The 21,677-nt window shown below is 46.4% G+C and overlaps 1 protein-coding gene across 1 annotated transcript in view; it reads right to left on the reverse strand.

The window, feature by feature from the left end:
• The window catches only part of st8sia5 (ST8 alpha-N-acetyl-neuraminide alpha-2,8-sialyltransferase 5), a 117,705-nt gene that overhangs the window by 12,235 nt on the left and 83,793 nt on the right, over positions 1 to 21,677 (reverse strand). The window contains exon 5 of the mRNA XM_068046062.1: positions 14,959 to 15,103. Coding sequence (XP_067902163.1) covers positions 14,959 to 15,103 — 145 coding nt within the window. The remainder of the gene's footprint in view (positions 1 to 14,958; positions 15,104 to 21,677) is intronic.

A 21,677-nucleotide genomic window follows, 5' to 3' on the forward strand; every position in this document is an offset into this window, starting at 1 on the left:
TTGCACCTGTCTCCACAAAGAAGAGGATGAAGTTAATGTTGCAGTAGAGGAGGAGGGAGTACAGATGTTGGCGAGCATTAAAGTAGATAGAAAGAAGATAAATAGGTTAGCATCAGTCCATATGGGATGCATCTTTGGTGGCTGAGGGAAGCAAGAGTGGAGTTAGCAGAAGCTCTGACCACAAATCTTTTAATCCTCCTTGGATAGGGGAATGGTGTTAGAGGACTGAAGGATTACAAATGTAAAGCCCCTGTTCAAAAAAGGGGAGAGGGTTAGACCTGGTAACTACAGGCCTATCAGTCTAACATCAATAGTAGGAAAACTGCTAAAGACCATTGTAAAAAACAAAATGAATGCTCACTTGGAGAAGCTTGGGTTAATAAGGGACAGCCAGCATGAATTTATTAAAGGCAAATCATGTATAACTAACCTAATTAATTTCTTTGATGAAGTAACAGGAGAGAATTGACAAAGATAGTGCAGTAGATGTATTTGTGGACTTTCAAAAGGCATTTGATACACTGTCACATGACAAACCTATTCAGAAAATAGAAGCACACAGTACTGAAGGGATGGTCATAACTTGAGTATTTAATTGGCTAAGGAACAGCAGGCAGACAGCAATGGTGGACATTTTTTTGACTGGAGAGAAGTTCACAGTGGGGTCCCCCAGGGGTCAGTATTAGGATGCTTGCATATCATCTTATATATAAATGACCTGAACTTGGGTATATTAAGTACAATTTTTAATGTTTGTGAATGATTAAAAAAAGTTTGACAATGTTGTAAAGGGTGAGGAGGATAGTAGCAGACTTCAGGTGGACATAGATTGATAAAATGGACAAACACATGGCAGATGCAATTTAATGCAGATAAGTGTGAAGGGATGCACTTCGGGAGAAATGATATGGAGAAGCAGTATAACCTAAGCATCAATATTTCGAGGGGATTGCAAGAGAAGAAGGACCTGTGGGTGCCTGTTCACAAATATTTGAAGGTGGCAGGGCAAGTTGATAGGATGGTTAAGAAAGCAGGTCGGGTTCTTAGCTTTGTAAATAGGAGCACTGAATACAAAAACAAGGGGGTCATGCTAAACTATTACAAATCACTGGTTAGGTCTCAGTTGGAGTATTATGCACAATTCCCATCAATGAATAAAACAAAATTCTGGCATCACAATTTAGGAAGGATGTTAAGGCCTTAGATAGGGTACAGATGAGGTTTACCAAGGTTGAAGGACTTCAGTTATGTGAAGAGATTGGAGAAGCTGGGATTGTTCTCCTCAGAGCAGAGAAGGTTAAGGGGAGACTGAATAAAGTTATTCAAAATTATGACGGGTTTTGATAGAACAAGTAGGAAGAAACTGTGTCCTTTGACAAGTGGTTCAGTAACCAAAAGTCATCAATTTAAGATGATGATCAAAAGAGCTAGAGGGGAAAATGTTTTCCACATTGGGGGCTGCTAAGATCTGGAAGGCACTACCTGAAAGATTGGTGGAAGCAGATTCCATAGGAACTTTCAAAAGGCAATTGGACATGTATTTCAATAGTAAATTTGCAGGGTTGTGGGACTAAATTTCTTGACTAAAGTCTAAAGGAAGACTAATATCTGAAGGCGACATGTAGACTATGGACAACTGTTTCAAAGAGATGGCAGAAGCAGAACGGTTCTGTGCTATAAAATTCTATCATTAAGCCTTTCGTCAATTTTCCCCAAGAAAGGAGGGAATACATGATGAAACAGCACTGTTACTAAGTGGCAGATTTTCTAAAAGAGCTGCATAGATGGCACATGTATGAATTCATTGCTTTTATGAATAGGAAAATTTTCCATTAATGTGTCAATGATTGCAGAACACAAGAACCAAATCATGCAAGCGAACGTACAATACCTAGAAACAACTACAGTGATTTCACTTTGTAGTAGTCTTCCCTGGTGCAAGGGGAAATAAGAATATTGACAACAACCTTGACTAGTGACTGCCTTGAGAAGCCCACTAACAGACACAGAACATACATATTAGAATTAGAATTAGAACATTACAGCGCAGTACAGGCCCTTCGGCCCTCGATGTTGCGCCGACCTGTGAAACCATCTGACCTACACTATTCCATTTTCATCCATATGTCTATCCAATGACCACTTAAATGCCCTTAATGTTGGCGAATCTACTACTGCTGCAGGCAGGGCGTTCCACGCCCTTACTACTCTCTGAGTAAAGAAACTACCTCTCACATCTGTCCTATATCTATGACCCCTCAACTTGAAGCTATGTCCCCTCGTGTTTGCCATCACCGTCCGAGGAAAAAGACTTTCACTATCCACCCTATCTAACCCTCTGATTATCTTGTATGTCTCTATTAAGTCACCTCTCCTCCTCCTTCTCTCTAACGAAAACAACCCCAAGTCCCTCAGCCTTTCCTCGTAAGACCTTCCCTCCATACCAGGCAACATCCTAGTAAATCTCCTCTGCACCCTTTCCATAGCTTCCACATCCTTCCTATAATGCGGTGACCAGAACTGCACGCAATACTCCAGGTGCGGTCTCACCAGAGTTTTGTACAGCTGCAGCATGACCTCGTGGCTCCGAAACTCGATCCCCCTACTAATAAAAGCTAACACACCATATGCTTTCTTAACAGCCCTATTAACCTGGGTAGCAACTTTCAGGGATTTATGCACCTGGACACCAAGATCTCTCTGTTCATCTACACTACCAAGAATCTTCCCATTAGCCCAGTACTCTGCATTCCTGTTACTCCTTCCAAAGTGAATCACCTCACACTTTTCCGCATTAAACTCCATTTGCCATCTCTCAGCCCAGCTCTGCAGCCTATCTATGTCCCTCTGTACCCTACAACATCCTTCGGCACTATCCACAACTCCACCGACCTTAGTGTCATCTGCAAATTTACTAACCCACCCTTCTACACCCTCTTCCAGGTCATTTATAAAAATGACAAACAGCAATGGCCCCAAAACAGATCCTTGCGGTACACCACTAGTAACTAAACTCCAGGATGAACATTTGCCATCAACCACCACCCTCTGTCTTCTTTCAGCTAGCCAATTTCTGATCCAAAGCTCTAAATCACCTTCAACCCCATACTTCCGTATTTTCTGCAATAGCCTACCGTGGGGAACCTTATCAAACGCCTTACTGAAATCCATATACACCACATCCACTGCTTTACCCTCATCCACCTGTTTGGTCACCTTCTCGAAAAACTCAATAAGGTTTGTGAGGCACGACCTACCCGTCACAAAACCGTGCTGACTATCTCTAATGAACTTATTCTTTTCAAGATGATTATAAATCCTGTCTCTTATAACCTTTTCCAACATTTTACCCACAACCGAAGTAAGGCTCACAGGTCTATAATTACCAGGGCTGTCTCTACTCCCCTTCTTGAACAAGGGGACAACATTTGCTATCCTCCAGTCTTCCGGCACTATTCCTGTCGACAATGACGACATAAAGATCAAGGACAAAGGCTCTGCAATCTCCTCCCTAGCTTCCCAGAGAATCCTAGGATAAATCCCATCTGGCCCAGGGGACTTATCTATTTTCACACTTTCCAAAATTGATAACACCTCCTCCTTGTGAACCTCAATCCCATCTAGTCTAGTAGCCTGAATCTCAGTATTCTCCTCAACAACATTTTCTTTCTCTACTGTAAATACTGACGCAAAATATTCATTTAACACTTCCCCTATCTCCTTTGATTCCGCACACAACTTCCCACTACAATCCTTGATTGGCCCGAATCTAACTCTAGTCATTCTTTTATTCCTGATATACCTATAGAAAGCCTTAGGGTTTTTTCTGATCCTATCCGCCAATGACTTCTCGTGTCCTCTCCTTGCTCTTCTTAGCTCTCCCTTTAGATCCTTCCTGGCTAGCTTGTAGCTCTCAAGCGCCCTAACTGAGCCTTCACGTCTCATTCTAACATAAGCCTTCTTCTTCCTCTTGACAAGCGCTTCAACTTCTTTAGTAACCCACGGCTCCCTCGCTCGACAACTTCCTCCCTGCCTCACAGGTACATACTTATCAAGGACACACAGTAGCTGCTCCTTGAATAAGCTCCACATTTCGATTGTTCCCATCCCCTGCAGTTTCCTTCCCCATCCTACGCATCCTAAATCTTGCCTAATCGCATCATAATTTCCTTTCCCCCAGCTATAATTTTTGCCCTGCGGTATATACCTGTCCCTGCCCATCGCTAAGGTAAACCTAACCGAATTGTGATCACTATCACCAAAGTGCTCACCTACATCTAAATCTAACACCTGGCCGGGTTCATTTCCCAGTACCAAATCCAATATGGCATCGCCCCTGGTTGGCCTGTCTACATACTGTGTCAGAAAACCCTCCTGCACACACTGGACAAAAACTGACCCATCTAAAGTACTCGAACTATAGTATTTCCAGTCGATATTTGGAAAGTTAAAGTCCCCCATAACAACTACCCTGTTACTCTCGCCCCTGTCGAGAATCATCTTCGCTATCCTTTCCTCTACATCTCTGGAACTATTCGGAGGTCTATAAAAGACTCCCAACAGGGTAACCTCACCTCTCCTGTTTCTAACCTCGGCCCATACTACCTCAGTAGACGAGTCCTCAAACGTCCTTTCTGTCGCTGTAATACTCTCCTTGATTAACAATGCCACACCCCCCCTCTTTTACCCTCTTCTCTGTTCTTACTGAAACATCTAAATCCCGGAACCTGCAACATCCATTCCTGCCCCTGCTCTACCCATGTCTCCGAAATGGCCACTACATCGAGATCCCAGGTACCAACCCATGCTGCAAGCTCACCCACCTTATTCCGGATGCTCCTGGCGTTGAAGTAGACACACTTTAAACCAGGTTCTTGCTTGCCAGTGCCCTCTTGCGTCCTTGTAACCACATCCCTGACCTCACTACTCTCAATATCCTGTACACTGGCACTACAATTTAGGTTCCCATTCCCCTGCTGAATTAGTTTAAACCCCCCCAAAGAGCACTAGCAAATCTCCCCCCCAGGATATTGGTACCCCTCTGGTTCAGGTGAATACCATCCTGTTTGTAGAGGTCCCACCTACCCCAGAAAGAGCCCCAATTATCCAGGAAACCAAAACCCTCCCTCCTGCACCATCCCTGCAGCCACGTGTTCAACTCCTCTCTCTCCCTATTCCTCGCTTCGCTATCACGTGGCACGGGCAACAACCCAGAGATAACAACTCTGTTTGTTCTCGCTCTAAGCTTCCACCCTAGCTCCCTGAATTTCTGTCTTAAATCCCCATCTCTCTTCCTACCTATGTCGTTGGTGCCTATGTGGACCACGACTTGGGGCTGCTCCCCCTCCCCCTTAAGGATCCCAAAAACACGATCCGAGACATCACGAACCTTGGCACCTGGGAGGCAACATACCAACCGTGAGTCTCTCTCGTTCCCACAGAACCTCCTATCTGTTCCCCTAACTATGGAGTCCCCAATGACTAATGTTCTGCTCCTCTTCCCCCTTCCCTTCTGAGCAACAGGGACAGACTCTGTGCCAGATACCTGTACCCCATTGCTTACCCCTGGTAAGTGAAGCTCATGCATCCATACAAATTCTGGTGGAACATTTCATTGGTGTACTGAAGCAAAGATTCTATTTTTTACTAAAGGGGAGTTATTCTGCTATACAGCCCTGAAAAGGTTCCAAAATCATCTGTCTTCACACTATATTACACAATTTTGCAATGGAGAGAGGAATAACCTTGGAATCATGCCTTCAATCCTTGGTGGAAGAGAAGGATAAAGAAATGTCTAAAGGTGACATTGTAGCCCAGGAGACTTGCCAATAATTAGTGATTGGCAAGATTGTCAAATACATTTATAACTTGGTCGCTGCATGAACGGTCCCATCTTATTCAGCACAACGCAGTGGACTTATTGACATCTTGTCATCTATTACAATCAACTCTGACTTAAAAACTAAACATGCCCATTAACCATTCACCTCTGCTACCCTGTCTCTTCTCAAAAGAACACATGAAGTACATTGAAATATTTCCCTATTATTGCTCAGTGTATGTGTAATATGGTTTGTTTCCCCAGCACTTCCCCTTACTGATAATGTATGGAGTATGGACTCTCTCTCGTTGCCACCTCAACGGGAAGAGTGTTAGTGATAGAAACATAGAAAATAGGAGCAGGAGTAGGCCATTCGGCCCTTCGAGCCTGCTCCGCCATTCATTATGATCATGGCTGATCATCCAGCTCAGTAGCCTGTTCCCGCTTTCGCCCAATACCTTTGATCCCTTTAGACCCAAGAACTATATCTAACTCCTTCTTGAAAACATACGATGTTTTGGCCTCAACTGCTTTCTGTTGTAGCGAATTCCACAGGTTCACTGCTCTCTGGGTGAAGAAATTTCTCCTCATCTCAGTCCTGAAAGGTTTACCCCATATCCTTAGACTATGACCCCTGGTTCTGGACTCCCCCGCCATCAGGAATATCCTTCCTGCATCTACCCTGTCAAGTCCTGTTAGAATTTTATAGGTTTCTATGAGATCCTCCCTCACTCTTCTGAACTCCAGCGAATATAATCCTAACTGACTCAATCTCTTGTCATACGTCAGTCCCACCATCCCAGGAATCAGTCTGGTAAACCTTCGCTGCACTCCCTTGATAGCAAGAACATCCTTCCTCAGATAAGGAGACCAAAACTGCACACAATATTCCAGGTGTGGTCTCACCAAGGCCTTGTATAATTGCAGCAAGACATCCCTGCTCCTCTTGCTATGAGGGCCAACATACCATTTGCCTTTTTTACCGCCTGTTGCACCTGCATGATTGCCTTCAGCGACGGGTGTACGAGAACACTCAGGTCTCGCTGCATATTCCCCTCTCTCAGTTTATAGCCGTTCCGATAATAATCTGCCTTCCTTTTTTTGCTACCAATGTGGATAACCTCACATTTACCCACATTATACTGCACCTGCCATGCATTAGCCCACTCACTGAACTTGTCCAAATCACCCTGAAGCCTCTCTGCACCCTCCTCAGAGCTCACCCTCCCACCCAGTTTTGTGTCATCTGCAAATTTGGAGATATTACATTTAGTTCCCTCATCTAAATCATTAATGTATATTGTGAATTGCTGGTGCCCTAGCACCGATTCCTGCGGTACCCCACTAGTCACTTGCCTGCCATTCGGAAAAAGACCCATTTATCCGGACTCTTTGTTTCCTGTCCGCCAACCAATTTTCTATCCATCGCAATACACTACCCCCAATCCCATGTTCTTTAATTTTACAAAGTGATTCCTGAAAACGCAGTTGGCCACTGATGCCCTCAGGCTGCGCCAAGGTGCGCACATACGTAGACGGGCTCCTGCTCTCTGCGCGTGCGCTGTATTCCGACTTGCCAGGACTAGTTAGTGCATGCACCGATGACATCATCGCGTGATGTGTGCATCTTTGGGCAACACGCCTGGTCGGCCCCTGCGCATGCGTTTTATGCGTACAGCAATGCAACACTAACGGAAATTCACGCATGTGTCAAGCTCCGCTCCTCCCCCTCCGCTCTTTCGGCTGCTCTGCTGCCCCCCTCGCTGCTCCCTCCAGCCGCTCCACGTCCCCCCTCGCTGCTCTCTCTGGCAGCTCCACTCTTTTGGCCACTACCCCCCACCCCCCACTTTCTGCTCTCTCCAGCTGCTCCCCACTCCCGTCCCCGGCCCGCTCCACCCCTCCTGTCCCCGGCCCGCTCTGTTCCCACCCGGCCTGCTCTGCTCCCCCCCCCGGCCCCGCTCGCTCCCCGCCCCCCCGTCCCCGGCCCACTCGGCTCCCCCCCCGTCCTGCTTGCCTCCCCCCCCTCCCCCCCCCCCACACCGTTCCCGGCCCGCTCGCTCGCTCTCTCCCTCCCGCCATTGTGTGCTGCCATGTGTTTAGGTTAGGTTGTCTTTGTGTGATTATTTGAGCAGCACCATCTTTAGTCCTGGTAGCTGCCTGAAGTCGCAGACTGTGATGTTTTAGTGCCACTGCAGCGCCACCTAGTGGTAGTGTTGTCAGCAAACGCAGCCTTAATTTTACATGCTAATCTCTTTTGTGGGACTTTGTCAAAAGCCTTCTGAAAGTCCAAATAAACCACATCCACTGGCTCCCCCTCATCAACTCTACTAGTTACATCCTCGAAGAATTCTAGTAGATTTGTCAAGCATGATTTCTCTTTTGTAAATCCATGCTGACTCTGCCCGATTCTACCACTGTTCTCTAAGTGCTCCGCTATAAAATCTTTGATAATGGACTCTAGAATTTTCCCCACTACCAACGTCAGGCTGACTGGTCTATAATTCCCTGCTTTCTCTCTACCTCCCTTTTTATATGGTCGGGTTACATTAGCTCAGCTCCAATCTGTAGGAACTGTTCCAGAGTCTATAGAATCTTGGAAGATGACCACCAATGCATCCACTATTTCTAGGGACTGCTGCTCATGGGATTACTATATCCGTGTCCCTGTCTGTGTTGGATGACTCCCTTATGACTATTACTGACAATCTAACCCCACATTGGTTAGTTCGCATTACTAATTCTTTTAGTATTCATGTCTATCTACCTTACCATAGACAATTCACCAAACCCTGTTGGTTTACAACTCACGATACTAAGGAAAACTAGGGAAGAAACAGCAGAGGCGCTAAGTATAATTTCCCAAAACTCTGTGGAAAGGGAAATTATGTTAGTAATGTAGACTTTTGTGGGAACACAGTGCCCAAATGCAAAAGGAGAGGCCTGGGAGACGGGCAGCACAAAAGGAGGCACAGGAGAGGAGCAGTACTGTGATCTGACTGAGAGTCTAAACTGGACAGGAAAAAAAATTGCAAAGTGATGTCACAGAACAAAAGGACCCGTGGATCAGTATACATTTAAGCTTTTCAGTTAATTTTATTTATCTATTTATTTTTATTCATTCATGGGATGCGGGCAACACTGGCCAGGCCAGCATTTATTGACCATCCCTAATTGCCCTTGAGCTGCCTTCTTGAACCGCTGCAGTCCATTTGGGGTAGGTATACCCACAGTGCTATTAGGAAGGGAGTTCCAGGATTTTGACCCAGCGACAGTGAAGGAACGGCGATATAGTTCCAAGTCCGGATGGTGTGTGACTTGGAGGGGAACTTGCAGGTGGTGGTGTTCCCATGTATTTGCTGCCCTTGTCCTTCTAGTTGGTAGAGGTTGCGGGTTTGGAAGGTGCTGCCTAAGGAACTTTGGTGCATTGCTGCAGTGCATCTTGTAGATGGTACACACTGCTGCCACTGTGCGTCGGTGGTGGAGGGAGTGAATGTTTGTAGATGGGATGCCAATCAAGCGGGCTGCTTTGTCCTGGATGGTGTCGAGCTTCTTGAGTGTTTATGTAATCAACCATAAAGTAAGACTAGATCAATTAATTAGTATAAAAATCTAAACCATTTTGCTAATTTATTATGTAATTAAAATCTGTGTTCAATTAATCAGATCTATGGGATAAAGTTAAAATTAAATAGCAAGTGATAGTAACATGAAAGAGTTCAGAATCTTTCAGTAAATTAAAAACTGAGGTATATAGATAAAAAAGTTAAGTCAAAACATCTAATTAACTCTCTATAAAACAAACTAAGCTCCAGACAAGGGAAGCATCTGACTGGTGATTAACTAGTGAGTGTTTATTCATTTAAGTCTTAATTAACTGACTTAACAGAAATAAACTTGTCTAATAAATAGAGACATAGCAGAGCATCTCGGACCTGTAGAGTGTGCATCCTGTTCCATGTGGGAACCCCTGGATATTTATTGTGAACTGGACTACCACATCTGCATGAAGTGTCCTCAGTTGGAGGAGCTCGAGTTCCGGGTATCGGAAGCTTGTGCAGCAACTGCCGTCACTGCAGTGCATCTGCAAGGCTCAGAGTTTCGTGGATCACACATATCTGGATGTGGTCACTCACAGCTTAAAAATGTGCAGGCAGAGAGGGAATGGGTGACTGCCAGACAGTCAAGGAGGATCAGGCAGATAGTGCAGGAGTTCCCGGAGTCCATCTCACTTTCCAGCCAGTATTCAGTTCTAAATATTGATGAGAGTGGTGGTTCCTCAGGGGAATGCAAGCAGGCCAAAGTCCAGGCACCATGGCTGGCTCAGCTGCACGGTGTGGAGCGGTGGGGGGTGGTGGGGGGGGAGGGGCAGGAGGAAGATTGGGAAAGCAATAGTGATGGGGGGGGGGGGGTTCTATAGTTAGGGGAACAAACAGGCACTTCTGCCACCATGGACAAGAATCCTGGGTAGTATGTTGCCTCACTGGGTCAGGGATGTCACCGAGCAGCTGCAGAACACTCTGAGGGGAGGGTGAACAGCCAGCGACTGTGGTCTATATCAGTACCAACAACAGTTAGAAAGAGGGATGAGGACCTGCAGGCAGATTGTATGGAGCTAGGATCTAGCAAACTGGACCTCAAAGGTAGCAATCTCCAATTACCCCTGATGCCATGCATTAGTGAGTATAGAAACAGGATAACAGAGCTGATAAATGCATGGCTGGAGAGATGGTGCCAGAGGGAGGGCTTTAGATTCCTGGGACATTGGGACTGGTTCTGGGGGAGGCGGGACCTGTACAGGCCAGACAGGTTGCATCTGAACAGAACAAGGACCAATGTCCTTGCGGGGCGATTTGCTAGTGTTAAAATAACTTTAAAATAACTTGGAAGGGGGATGGGAACCAGAGAAGAAAAACAAGGTGCACAAAAAATTGGGGCAGATAGATAGCACTAGAGTAAGAAATAGTAAGGTATTAGGTGGGGTCAGAGTAAGATGAAATGCAATAAAGCCTAAATTGGGTTTACATTGCACGTATGTGATGGACAGTGTTAAGTAAGGTTGGTGAGCTGCATGTACCCACGTGGGAATATGATGTTGTGGTGATAACGGAGACCTGGCTCAAAACAGAACAGGACTGGGTACAAAATATTCCTGGATACAAGGTGTTCAGGAAAGATAGGAAAGGAAAGAAAGGAGGAGGGGTGGCAGTTTTGATTAAGGAGAATATTATAGTGCTGGGGAGAGAGGATGACCTAGATGGGTCAGGGACAGAATCTATTTAGTTAGAACTAAGAAACAATAGAGGTACCATTAAATTACAGGGTGTATGTGACAGGCCACCAACTAGTGGGAAAGATACAGAGGAACAATTTTCAAGGAAATTACAGAGAGCTGCAAAATCTATAGAGTAGTTATAATGAGGGACTTTAATTATCCTAATATAGACTGGCATAGTAATAATATAAAGGGCAGAGAGGGAAAGGAGTTTCTAAAGTGTGTTCAGGAGAATTTCTAAATCAGTATGCTTCCAGTCCAATGAGAAGGAGGCATTGCTGGATCTGGTTCTGGGAAATGAGGTGGGACAAGTGGATCAAGTGTCAGGGGAACATTGAGGGATTATAGTATCATAAGTTTTAGGTTAGCTATAGAAATGAACAAGAAGCAATCCTGAGTAAAAATAATTAATCAGGGAAAGGCTAATTTCAATGGAGTGCGAATAGATCCGGCCCAGGTAAATTGGAATCAAAGATTGGCAGCCATAACTGTAATTGAACAATGGGCTATCTTTAAAGAGGAGATAGTTCGGGTACAGTCAAGGTATATTCTCACGAGGGGGAAAGGTAGGATAAGCAAAGCCGGAGCTCCCTGGATCACGAAAGAGGTACAGAGTAAGATGAAGCAGAAAAAGGGTGCGTGTGACAGATGTCAGGTTGATAATACAAGTGAGGGGAAGTGAACAGGGAAATAAGAGCAGCAAAGAGAGAATATGAGAGGAGACTGCCAGCCAACATAAAAGGGAATCCCAAAGTCTCCTATAGACATATAAATAGTAAAAGGGTGATAAAAGAAGTAGGGCCAATTAGGGACTGAAAAGGGGATTTACGCATGGAGGCAAAGGACATGGCTGAGGTACTAAATGCACAGTTTGTATCTGTCTTTACCAAGGAGGAAGATGGTGCCAAAGTCATAGTGAAAGAGGTGGTATTTGAGATATTGGATGAACTAAAAATTGATAAATAGGAGATATTAGGTTGGCTGGTTGTACTTAAAGTTGATAAGTCACCAGGATGTGATCAGATACATCCGACGCTACCGAGGGAAGTAAGGGTGGCTATTGCAGAAGCACTGGCCATAACCTTCCAACTCTCCTTATATACAGGGGTGGTGCCAGACGACTGGAGAATAGCAAATGTTGCACCTTTGTTCGAGAAAGGATGTAAGGTAAAGCCCAGCAACTGCAGGCCAGTCCGTTTAACCTCAGTCGTGGAAAAGCATTTAGAAATGATAATCCAGGAAAAATTAACATTCACTTGAACAAATGTGGATTAATTAAGGAAATCCAGCATGGATTTATTATGGGAAAATCATGTTTAACTAACTTGATTGAGTTTTTGATGAGGTAATAAAGATGGTTAATGAGGGTAATACGGTTGATGTGGTGTAGATGGATTCCAAAAGCCATCTGATAAAGTGCCACATAAAAGGCTTGTCAGCAAAGTTGAAGCCCATAAAACAAAAGGGACAGTGGCAATACGAATACAAGGTTGACTGAGTGACAGGAAACAGAGAGTAGTGGTGAAAGGTTACTTTTCGGACTGGAGGGCAGTATGTAGTGCAGTTTCCCAGAGGTCGGTACTAGAACCGCAGCTTTTCTTGATCTATGCTAATGAAGTAGACTTGGTTGTGTAGGGCACAATTTCAAAATTTGCAGATGACATAAAACTTGGAAGTATTGTGAACTGTGAGGAGGATAGAGATAGACTTCAAGAGAACACAGGCTGGTGGAATGGACAGACACGTAGCAGATGAAATTTAATGCAGAGAAGTGTGAAGTGATACATTTTGGTAGCAAGAATGAGGAAAGGCAATATAAAATAAAGGATACAATGTAAACTGGGTGCAGGAGCAGAGGGACCTGGGGGTATATCTACACAAATCATTGAAGGTGGCAGGGCAGGTTGAGAAAGCAGTTAATAAAGCATATGGGACCCTAGCTTTATAATTAGAGGCATACAGTATAAAAATAAGGAAGTCATGGTGAATCTTTATAAAACACTGGCTCAGCCTCAACTGCAGTATTGTTTTCCGTTCCGTGCAGCACACTTTCGGAAAGATTTGAAGGAATTGAAGAGGCTGCAGAAAAGATTTACGAAAATGATTCCGGGGATGAGGGACATCAGTTATGAGGACAGATTGGAGAAGCTAGGATTGTTATCCTTACAGAAGAGAAGGTTGAGAGGAGATTTAATAGAGGTGTTCAAAATCATGAGGGGTCTGATCAGAGTAGATAGGGAGAAACTATTCCTATTGGTGCAAGGACTGAGAACCAGAGGACACCAATTTAAAGGTGAATGGCAAAGTACCAGAGGCAACATGAGGAAAAACATCTTTATGCAGCGAGTGGTTAGGATCTGGAATGCACTGCCTGAGAGTGTGGTGGAGGCAGATTCAATCGCGGCTTTCAATAGGAATTGGATAATTATCTAAAGAGAATAAAATTGCAGGTCTGCAAGGAAAAGATATGGGAATGGAATAGCTGAGTTGCTCTTGCAGCCAGGCAGCATGGATACAACAGGCTGTATGTCCTCCTTCTGTGATGTAACTATTCTATGATTCTGCGTAATTACAGCCAGATCATTTAACTAACCCTTAGATGTCAAATCAGATGACAGCAGTTCCTTTTTTAAAAATATTGAATTTATTGAATTCAAAGTTTTAACTTCCTTCAATTATTGTAGATTATATCAAAATTGCAGGTATAGACATTGAAGATCTTACATAGATCTGTACATCTTGGTCGCTGTGTAGATTGAGAATTGATGGGGTAATGGCTTTTCTTGGAATGGGGACTTGGGTTGAACAGGGATATAGATTAACAGCCCTTCAGGCACAGTAAGGTTTGGACAGTTTGTGTGAATGCTGATATTAGCAGTAGGAAGTTAGAATCTCCTCAATCATTCTGCAGAGATTTGGGGAGATTCTAAGTAAGCAGGATTTAAGTGGGGCTGCAGAAATAAAAAAAAATGTGTTTTCAAGCTCATTGTACAACCACTGGCTCAGGTTGGCTTATAGTTGCTTTGTTCACCATTGTTGTGGATGTGTCAGATTCCCTAATACCTGAAGGTACATCCTTCCTGTACCTTCTTATCACTAGAAATAAGAACTGCACTAGCCTGTTGGTTGCCCATGTAAAACATACTTCATGCTACTAGGCCAACTCCCAATAGCTCTCTTTCAAATGAAAGTAATCAAAGAATATTAAAAGAAAACAGGAACAGGGGGAAACAGCCATTAAATCCACTCCATTTCCCCATTGTATCCCTGCTGTCACCCCAGAAGAATGGGCGGCACAGTGGCGCAGTAGTTAGCACCGCAGCCTCACAGCTCCAGTAACCCGGGTTCAATTCTGGGTACTGCCTGTGTGGAGTTTGCAAGTTCTCCCTGTGTCTGCGTGGGTTTCCGTCGGGTGCTCCGGTTTCCTCCCACAGCCAAAAGACTTGCAGGTTGATAGGTAAATTGGCCATTATAAATTGCCCCTAGTATAGGTAGGTGGTAGGGGAATATAGGTACAGGTGAGGATGTGGTAGGAATATGGGATTAGTGTAGGATTAGTATAAATGGGTGGTTAATGGTCGGCACAGACTCGGTGGGCCGAAGGGCCTGTTTCAGTGCTGTATATCTAAATCTAAAAAAATCATATCTTGTTTTTTGAGCCTATTTCTGCTGCTCTCTTCAATGGCCTTCCCTGGTATGTTACATAAATTTTCTTACCTTTTAAGAAAAAGTTCCAATTGACCTTCATTCTTATTTCCAACATCAACCAATTAATGACCCCTTTTGGCCCCAAAATTCACAATAAGGTGCAGTTCTGCTTGTAGCTGGTAATAACTCAATACAGCATGCTGCCTGATCACCTTACCTTCGGAAACAGTTGGAAGACTTCAGCATCAATGAAGAGGAAGCCACTGCTGTCTACTTCATACTTCAGCTTAATACCCTTGGGGGTGTTCTTCTGCGTCGTAAATAGGAATACAGGAGCATTGCAGCATCGAGTCAAATGCGATCTGAGGAACAAAATTAATGATGGAACCACAAGTTGAGTGATTTGGGAGCTCATATGGGCAGCTTGGAAACAAACTTGAGTAACAGGGGAGATTGATATACAGTGGAAGATCACCAGCAGGCGAACAAAGATTGTAGGGGAGATTTTACTGATTCTGTACCCAGGTGCACTGAATTATCTGGATGCAGAAAATATCAGGAAATCAAGCAGGTCAGGGTGCACACCTGTAAAGGAATCCACCTGATTTTTCTTCCACTTCAATTAACGGCAGAAAATTCAGCCCAGATTCATTTGAAAAGAGCACGGAGAGTGGGAGAGGCTTCATCTGAAAAGAGCGCGGAGAGTGGGAGAGGCTTCATCTGAAAAGAGCAATGAGAGTGGGAGAGGTTTCATTGAGACGAGCACGGAGAGTGGGAGAGGCTTCATCTGAAAAGAGCACGGAGAGTGGGAAAGGCTTCATCTGAAAAGAACGCAGAGAGTGGGAGAGGCTTCATCTGAAAAGAGCGCAGAGAGTGGGAGAGGTTTCATTGAGACGAGCACGGAGAGTGGGAGAGGCTTCATCTGAAAAGAGCACGGAGAGTGGGAGAGGCTTCATCTGAAAAGAGCGCAGAGAGTGGGAGAGGCTTCATCTGAAAAGAGCACGAATAGTGGGAGAGGCTTCATCTGAAAAGAGCGCGGAGAGTGGGAGAGGCTTCATCTGAAAAGAGCACGGAGAATGGGAGAGGCTTCATCTGAAAAGAGCTCGGAGAGTGGGAGAGGCTTCATCTGAAAAGAGCTCGGAGAGTGGGAGAGGCTTCATCTGAAAAGAGCACGGAGAGTGGGAGAGGCTTCATCTGAAAAGAGCACGGATAGTGGGAGAGGCTTCATCTGAATAGAGTGCGGAGAGTGGGAGAGGCTTCATCTGCAAAGAGCACGGAGAATGGGAGAGGCTTCATCTGAAAAGATCACGGAGAGTGGGAGAGGTTTCGTTTGAAAATAGCATGGAGAATGGGAGAGGCTTCATCTGAAAAGATCACGGAGAGTGGGAGAGGTTTCGTTTGAAAATAGCATGGAGAATGGGAGAGGCTTCATCTGAAAAGATCACGGAGAGTGGGAGAGGTTTCGTTTGAAAATAGCATGGAGAATGGGAGAGGCTTCATCTGAAAAGAGCGCAGAGAGTGGGAGAGGTTTCATGGAGAAGAGCACGGAGTGCGGGAGAGGCTTCATCTGAAAAGAGCACGGAGTGCGGGAGAGGCTTCATCTGAAAAGAGCGCGGAGTGCGGGAGAGGCTTCATCTCAAAAGAGCGCGGAGAGTGGGAAAGGTTTCATCTGAAAAGAGCGTGGAGATTGGGAGAGGCTTCATCTGAGAAGAGCACGGAGAGTGGGAGAGGTTTCATCTGAACAGAGCACGGAGAGTGGGAGAGGCTTCATCTGAAAAGAGTTGGAGAGTGGGAGAGGCTTCATCTGAAAAGAGCACGGAGAGTGGGAGAGGCTTCATCTGAAAAGAGCACGGAGAGTGGGAGAGGCTTCATCTGAAAAGAGCACGGAGAGTGGGAGAGGCTTCATCCGAAAAGAGCACGGAGAGTGGGAGAGGCTTTATCCGAAAAGAGCTCGGAGAGTGGGAAAGGCTTCATCTGAAAAGAGCGCGGAGAGTGGGAGAGGCTTCATCTGAAAAGAGCACGAATAGTGGGAGAGGCTTCATCTGAAAAGAGCGCGGAGAGTGGGAGAGGCTTCATCTGAAAAGAGCGCGGAGAGTGGGAGAGGCTTCATCTGAAAAGAGCGCGGAGAGTGGGAGAGGCTTCATCTGAAAAGAGCGCGGAGAGTGGGAGAGGCTTCATCTGAAAAGAGCTCGGAGAGTGGGAGAGGCTTCATCTGAAAAGAGCACGGAGAGTGGGAGAGGCTTCATTTGAAAATAGCGGAGAGAGTGGGAGAGGTTTCATTTGAAAAGAGCGCAGAGAGTGGGAGAGGTTTCATGGAGAAGAGCACGGAGTGCGGGAGAGGCTTCATCTGAAAAGAGCACGGAGTGCGGGAGAGGCTTCATCTGAAAAGAGCGCGGAGTGCGGGAGAGGCTTCATCTGAAAAGAGCGCGGAGAGTGGGAGAGGCTTCATCTGAAAAGAGCGCAGAGAGTGGGAGAGGTGTCATTGAGACGAGCACGGAGAGTGGGAGAGGCTTCATCTGAAAAGAGCACGGAGAGTGGGAAAGGTTTCATCTGAAAAGAGCGTGGAGATTGGGAGAGGCTTCATCTGAGAAGAGCACGGAGAGTGGGAGAGGCTTCATCTGAAAAGAGCACTGAGAGTGGGAGAGGTTTCATTTGAAAAGAGCGCGGAGAGTGGGAGAGGCTTCATCTGAAAAGAGCGCAGAGAGTGGGAAAGGTTTCATCTGAAAAGAGCGTGGAGATTGGGAGAGGCTTCATCTGAAAAGAGCACTGAGAGTGGGAGAGGTTTCATTGAGACGAGCACGGAGAGTGGGAGAGGCTTCATCTGAAAAGAGTTGGAGAGTGGGAGAGGCTTCATCCGAAAAGAGCACGGAGAGTGGGAGAGGCTTCATCCGAAAAGAGCGCGGAGAGTGGGAGAGGCTTCATCCAAAAAGAGCGCGGAGAGTGGGAGAGGCTTCAACTGAAAAGAGCGCGGAGAATGGGAGAGGCTTCATCTGAAAAGAGCGCAGAGAATGGAAGAGGCTTCATCTGAAAAGAGCACGAAGAGTGGGAGAGGCTTCATCTGAAAGGAGCGCGGAGAGTGGGAGAGGCTTCATCTGAAAGGAGCGCGGAGAGTGGGAGAGGCTTCATCTGAAAAGAGCACGGAGAACGGGAGAGGCTTCACCTGAAAAGAGCACGAAGAGGGGGAGAGGCTTCATCTGAAATGAGCGCGGAGAGTGGGAGCGCGGAGAACGGGAGAGGCTTCATCTGAAAAGAGCGCGGAGAGTGGGAGAGGCTTCATCTGAAAAGAGCACGGAAAACGGGAGAGGCTTCATCTGAAAAGAGCACGAAGAGGGGGAGAGGCTTCATCTGAAATGAGCGCGGAGAGTGGGAGCGCGGAGAACGGGTGAGGCTTCATCTGAAAAGAGCGCGGAGAGTGGGAGAGGCTTCATCTGAAAAGAGCGCGGAGAACGGGAGAGGCTTCATCTCAAAAGAGCACGAAGAGGGGGAGCGCGGAGAGCGGGAGTGGCTTCATCTGAAAAGAGCATGGAGAGTGGGAGAGGCTTCATCTGAAAAAAGCGCGGAGAGTGGGAGCGCGGAGAGCGGGAGAGGCTTCATCTGAAAAGAGCGCGGAGAGTGGGAGAGGTTTCATTGAAAATGAAATGAAGGTGGTGGCATAGTGGTATTATCACTGGACTAGTAACCCAGAGACCCAGGGTATTTCTCTGGGGACATGGGTTCGAATCTCACCACAGCAGAAAGTGGAATTTGAATTTCATTAATAAATCTGGAATTAAAAGCTAGTCTAATGATGGCCATGAAACCATTGTCGATTGTTGTAAAAACCCACCTGGTTCACTAATGTCCTTTCGGGAAGGAAATCTGCTGTCCTTACCTGGTCTGGCCTACATGTGACTCCAGACCCACAGCAATCTGTTAAATCTTACATGCTCTCTGAAATGGCCTGGCAAGCCACTCAGTTGTACCTAACGGCTACGAAGTCAATAAAAAGGAATGAAACCGGACGGACCACCCGGCATCGACCTAGGCACCGGAAACGACAACGGCAAACCCAGCCCTGTCGACCCTGCTTACTAACATCTGGGGGCTTGTGCCAAAGTTGGGAGCTGTCCCACAGACTAGTCAAGCAACAGTCTGACATAGTCATACTCACGGAATCATACCTTACAGACAATGTCCCAGACACTGTCATCACCATCCCCGGGTATGTCTTGTCCCACCAGCAGAACAGACTCACCAGAGGTGGTGGCACACTGGTATACAGTAGGGAGGAAGTTGCCCTGGGAGTCCTCAACATCAACTCCAGACCCCATGAAGTCTCATGGCATCAGGTCAAACATGGGCAAGGTAACTTTCTACTGATTACCACCTACCGCCCTCCCTCAGCTGATGACTCAGTACTCCATGTTGAACACCACTTGGAGGAAACACTGAGGGTGGCAAGGGCACAAAATGTACTCTGGGTGAGGGACTTCAATGTCCATCACCAAGAGTGGCTCGGTAGTACCACTACTGGCCGAGTCCTAAAGGACATAGCTGCTAGACTGGGTCTGCGGCAGCTGGTGGGGGAACCAACACGAGGGAAAAACATGCTTGACCTCGTCCTCACCAATCTGCCTGCCGCAGATGCTTCTGTCCATGACTGTATTGGTAGGAGTGACCACTGCACAGTCCTTCTGGAGACGATGTCCCGCCTTCACATTGAGGATACCATCCATCGTGTTGTGTGGCACTATCACCATGCTAAATGGGTTAGATTTCGAACAGATCTAGCAATGCAAAACTGGGCATCCATGAGGCGCTGTGGGCCATCAGCAGCAGCAGAATTGTACTCCTCCACAATCTGTAACCTCATGGCCCGGCATATCTCCCACTCTACCATTACCATCAAGCCAGGAGACCAACCCTGGTTCAATGAAGAGTGCAGGAGGGCATGCCAGGAGCAGCACCAGACATACCTCAAAATGAGGTGTCAACCTGGTGAGGCTACAACATAGGACTATCTGCATGCCAAACTGCGTAAGCAGCATGCGATAGACAGAGCTAAGCTATCCCATAACCAACGGATCAGATCTAAGCTCTGCAGTCCTGCCTCATCCAGCCGTGAATGGTGGTGGACAGTTAAACAACTAACTGGAGGAGGTGGCTCCACAAATATCCCCATCCTCAATGATGGGGGAGCCCAGCACATCAGTACAAAAGATAAGGCTGAAGCATTTGCAACAATCTTCAGCCAGAAGTGCCGAGTTGATGATCCATCTTGGCCTCCTCCTGAAGTCCCCAGCATCACAGATGCCAGATTTCAGCCAATTCGATTCACTCCACGTGATATCAAGAAACGACTGAAGGCACTGGATACTGCAAAAGCTATGGGCCCTGACAATATTCCGACAATAGTACTGAAGACCTGTGCTCCAGAACTTGCCGCGCCCCTAGCCAAGCTGTTCCAGTACAGCTACAACACTGGCATCTACCCTGCAATGTGGAAAATTGCCCAGGTATGTCCTGTACACAAAAAGCAGGACAAGTCCAACCCGGCCAATTACCGCCCCATCAGTCTACTCTCAATCATCAGTAAAGTGATGGAAGGTCTCATCAACATTGCCATCAAGCGGCACTTGCTTAGCAACAACCTGCTCAGTGACGCTCAGTTTGGGTTCCGCCAGGGCCACTCAACTCCTGACCTCATTACAGCCTTGGTTCAAACATGGACAAAAGAGCTGAATTCCAGAGGTGAGGTGAGAGTGACTGCCCTTGACATCAAGACAGCATTTGACCGAGTATGGCATCAAGGAGAACTAGCAAAACTGAGGACAATGGATATCAGGGGGGGGAACTCTCTGCTGGCTGGAGTCATATCTAGTGCAAAGGAAGATGGTTGTGGTTGTTGGAGGTCAGTCATCTGAGCTCCAGGACATCACTGCAGGAGTTCCTCAGGGTAGTGTCCTAGGCCAACCATCTTCAGCTGCTTCATCAATGACCTTCCTTCAATCATAAGGTCAGAAGTGGGGATGTTCGCTGATGATTGCACAATGTTCAGCACCATTCGTGACTCCTCAGATACTGAAGCCATCCGTGTAGAAATGCAACAAGACTTGGACAATATCCAGGCTTGGGCTGAGAAGTGGCAAGTAACATTCGCACCACACAAGTGCCAGGCATTGACCATCTCCAACAAGAGAGAATCTAACCATCTCCCCTTGACATTCAACGGCATTACCATCGCTGAATCCCCCACTATCAACATCCTAGGGGTTACCATTGACCAGAAACTGAACTGGAATAGCCATATAAATACCGTGGCTACAAGAGCAGGTAAGAGGCTAGGAATCCTGAGTCGAGTAACTCACCTCCTGACTCCCCAAAGCCTGTCCACCATCTACAAGGCACAAGTCAGGAGTGTGATGGACTACTCTCCACTTGCCTGGATGGGTGCAGCTCCAACAACAATCAAGGAGCTCGACACCATCCAGGACAAAGCAGCCCGCTTGATTGGCACCCCATCTACAAACATTCACTCCCTCCACCACCAACACACAGTGGCAGCAGTATATGCCATCTACAAGATGCACTGCAGCAATGCACCAAGGCTCCTTAGACAGCACTTTCCAAACCCACGACCTGTACCAACAAGAAGGACAAGGGCAGCAAATACATGGGAACACCACCACCTGCAAGTTCCCCTCCAAGTCACACACCATCCTGACTTGGAACTATATTGCCGTTCCTTCACTGTCGCTGGGTCAAAATCCTGGAACTCCCTTCCTAACAGCACTGTGGGTATACCTACCCCAAATGGACTGCAGCAGTTCAAGAAGGCAGCTCACCACCACCTTCTCAAGGGCAATTAGGGATGGGAAATAAATGCTTGCCTGGCCAGTGACGCCCACATCCCATGAATGAATAAAAAAAAAGAGAAGAGCACGGGGTGCAGGAGAG

Source organism: Heterodontus francisci, chromosome 1, assembly GCF_036365525.1.
Source record: "Heterodontus francisci isolate sHetFra1 chromosome 1, sHetFra1.hap1, whole genome shotgun sequence".
Lineage (NCBI taxonomy): Eukaryota > Metazoa > Chordata > Chondrichthyes > Heterodontiformes > Heterodontidae > Heterodontus > Heterodontus francisci.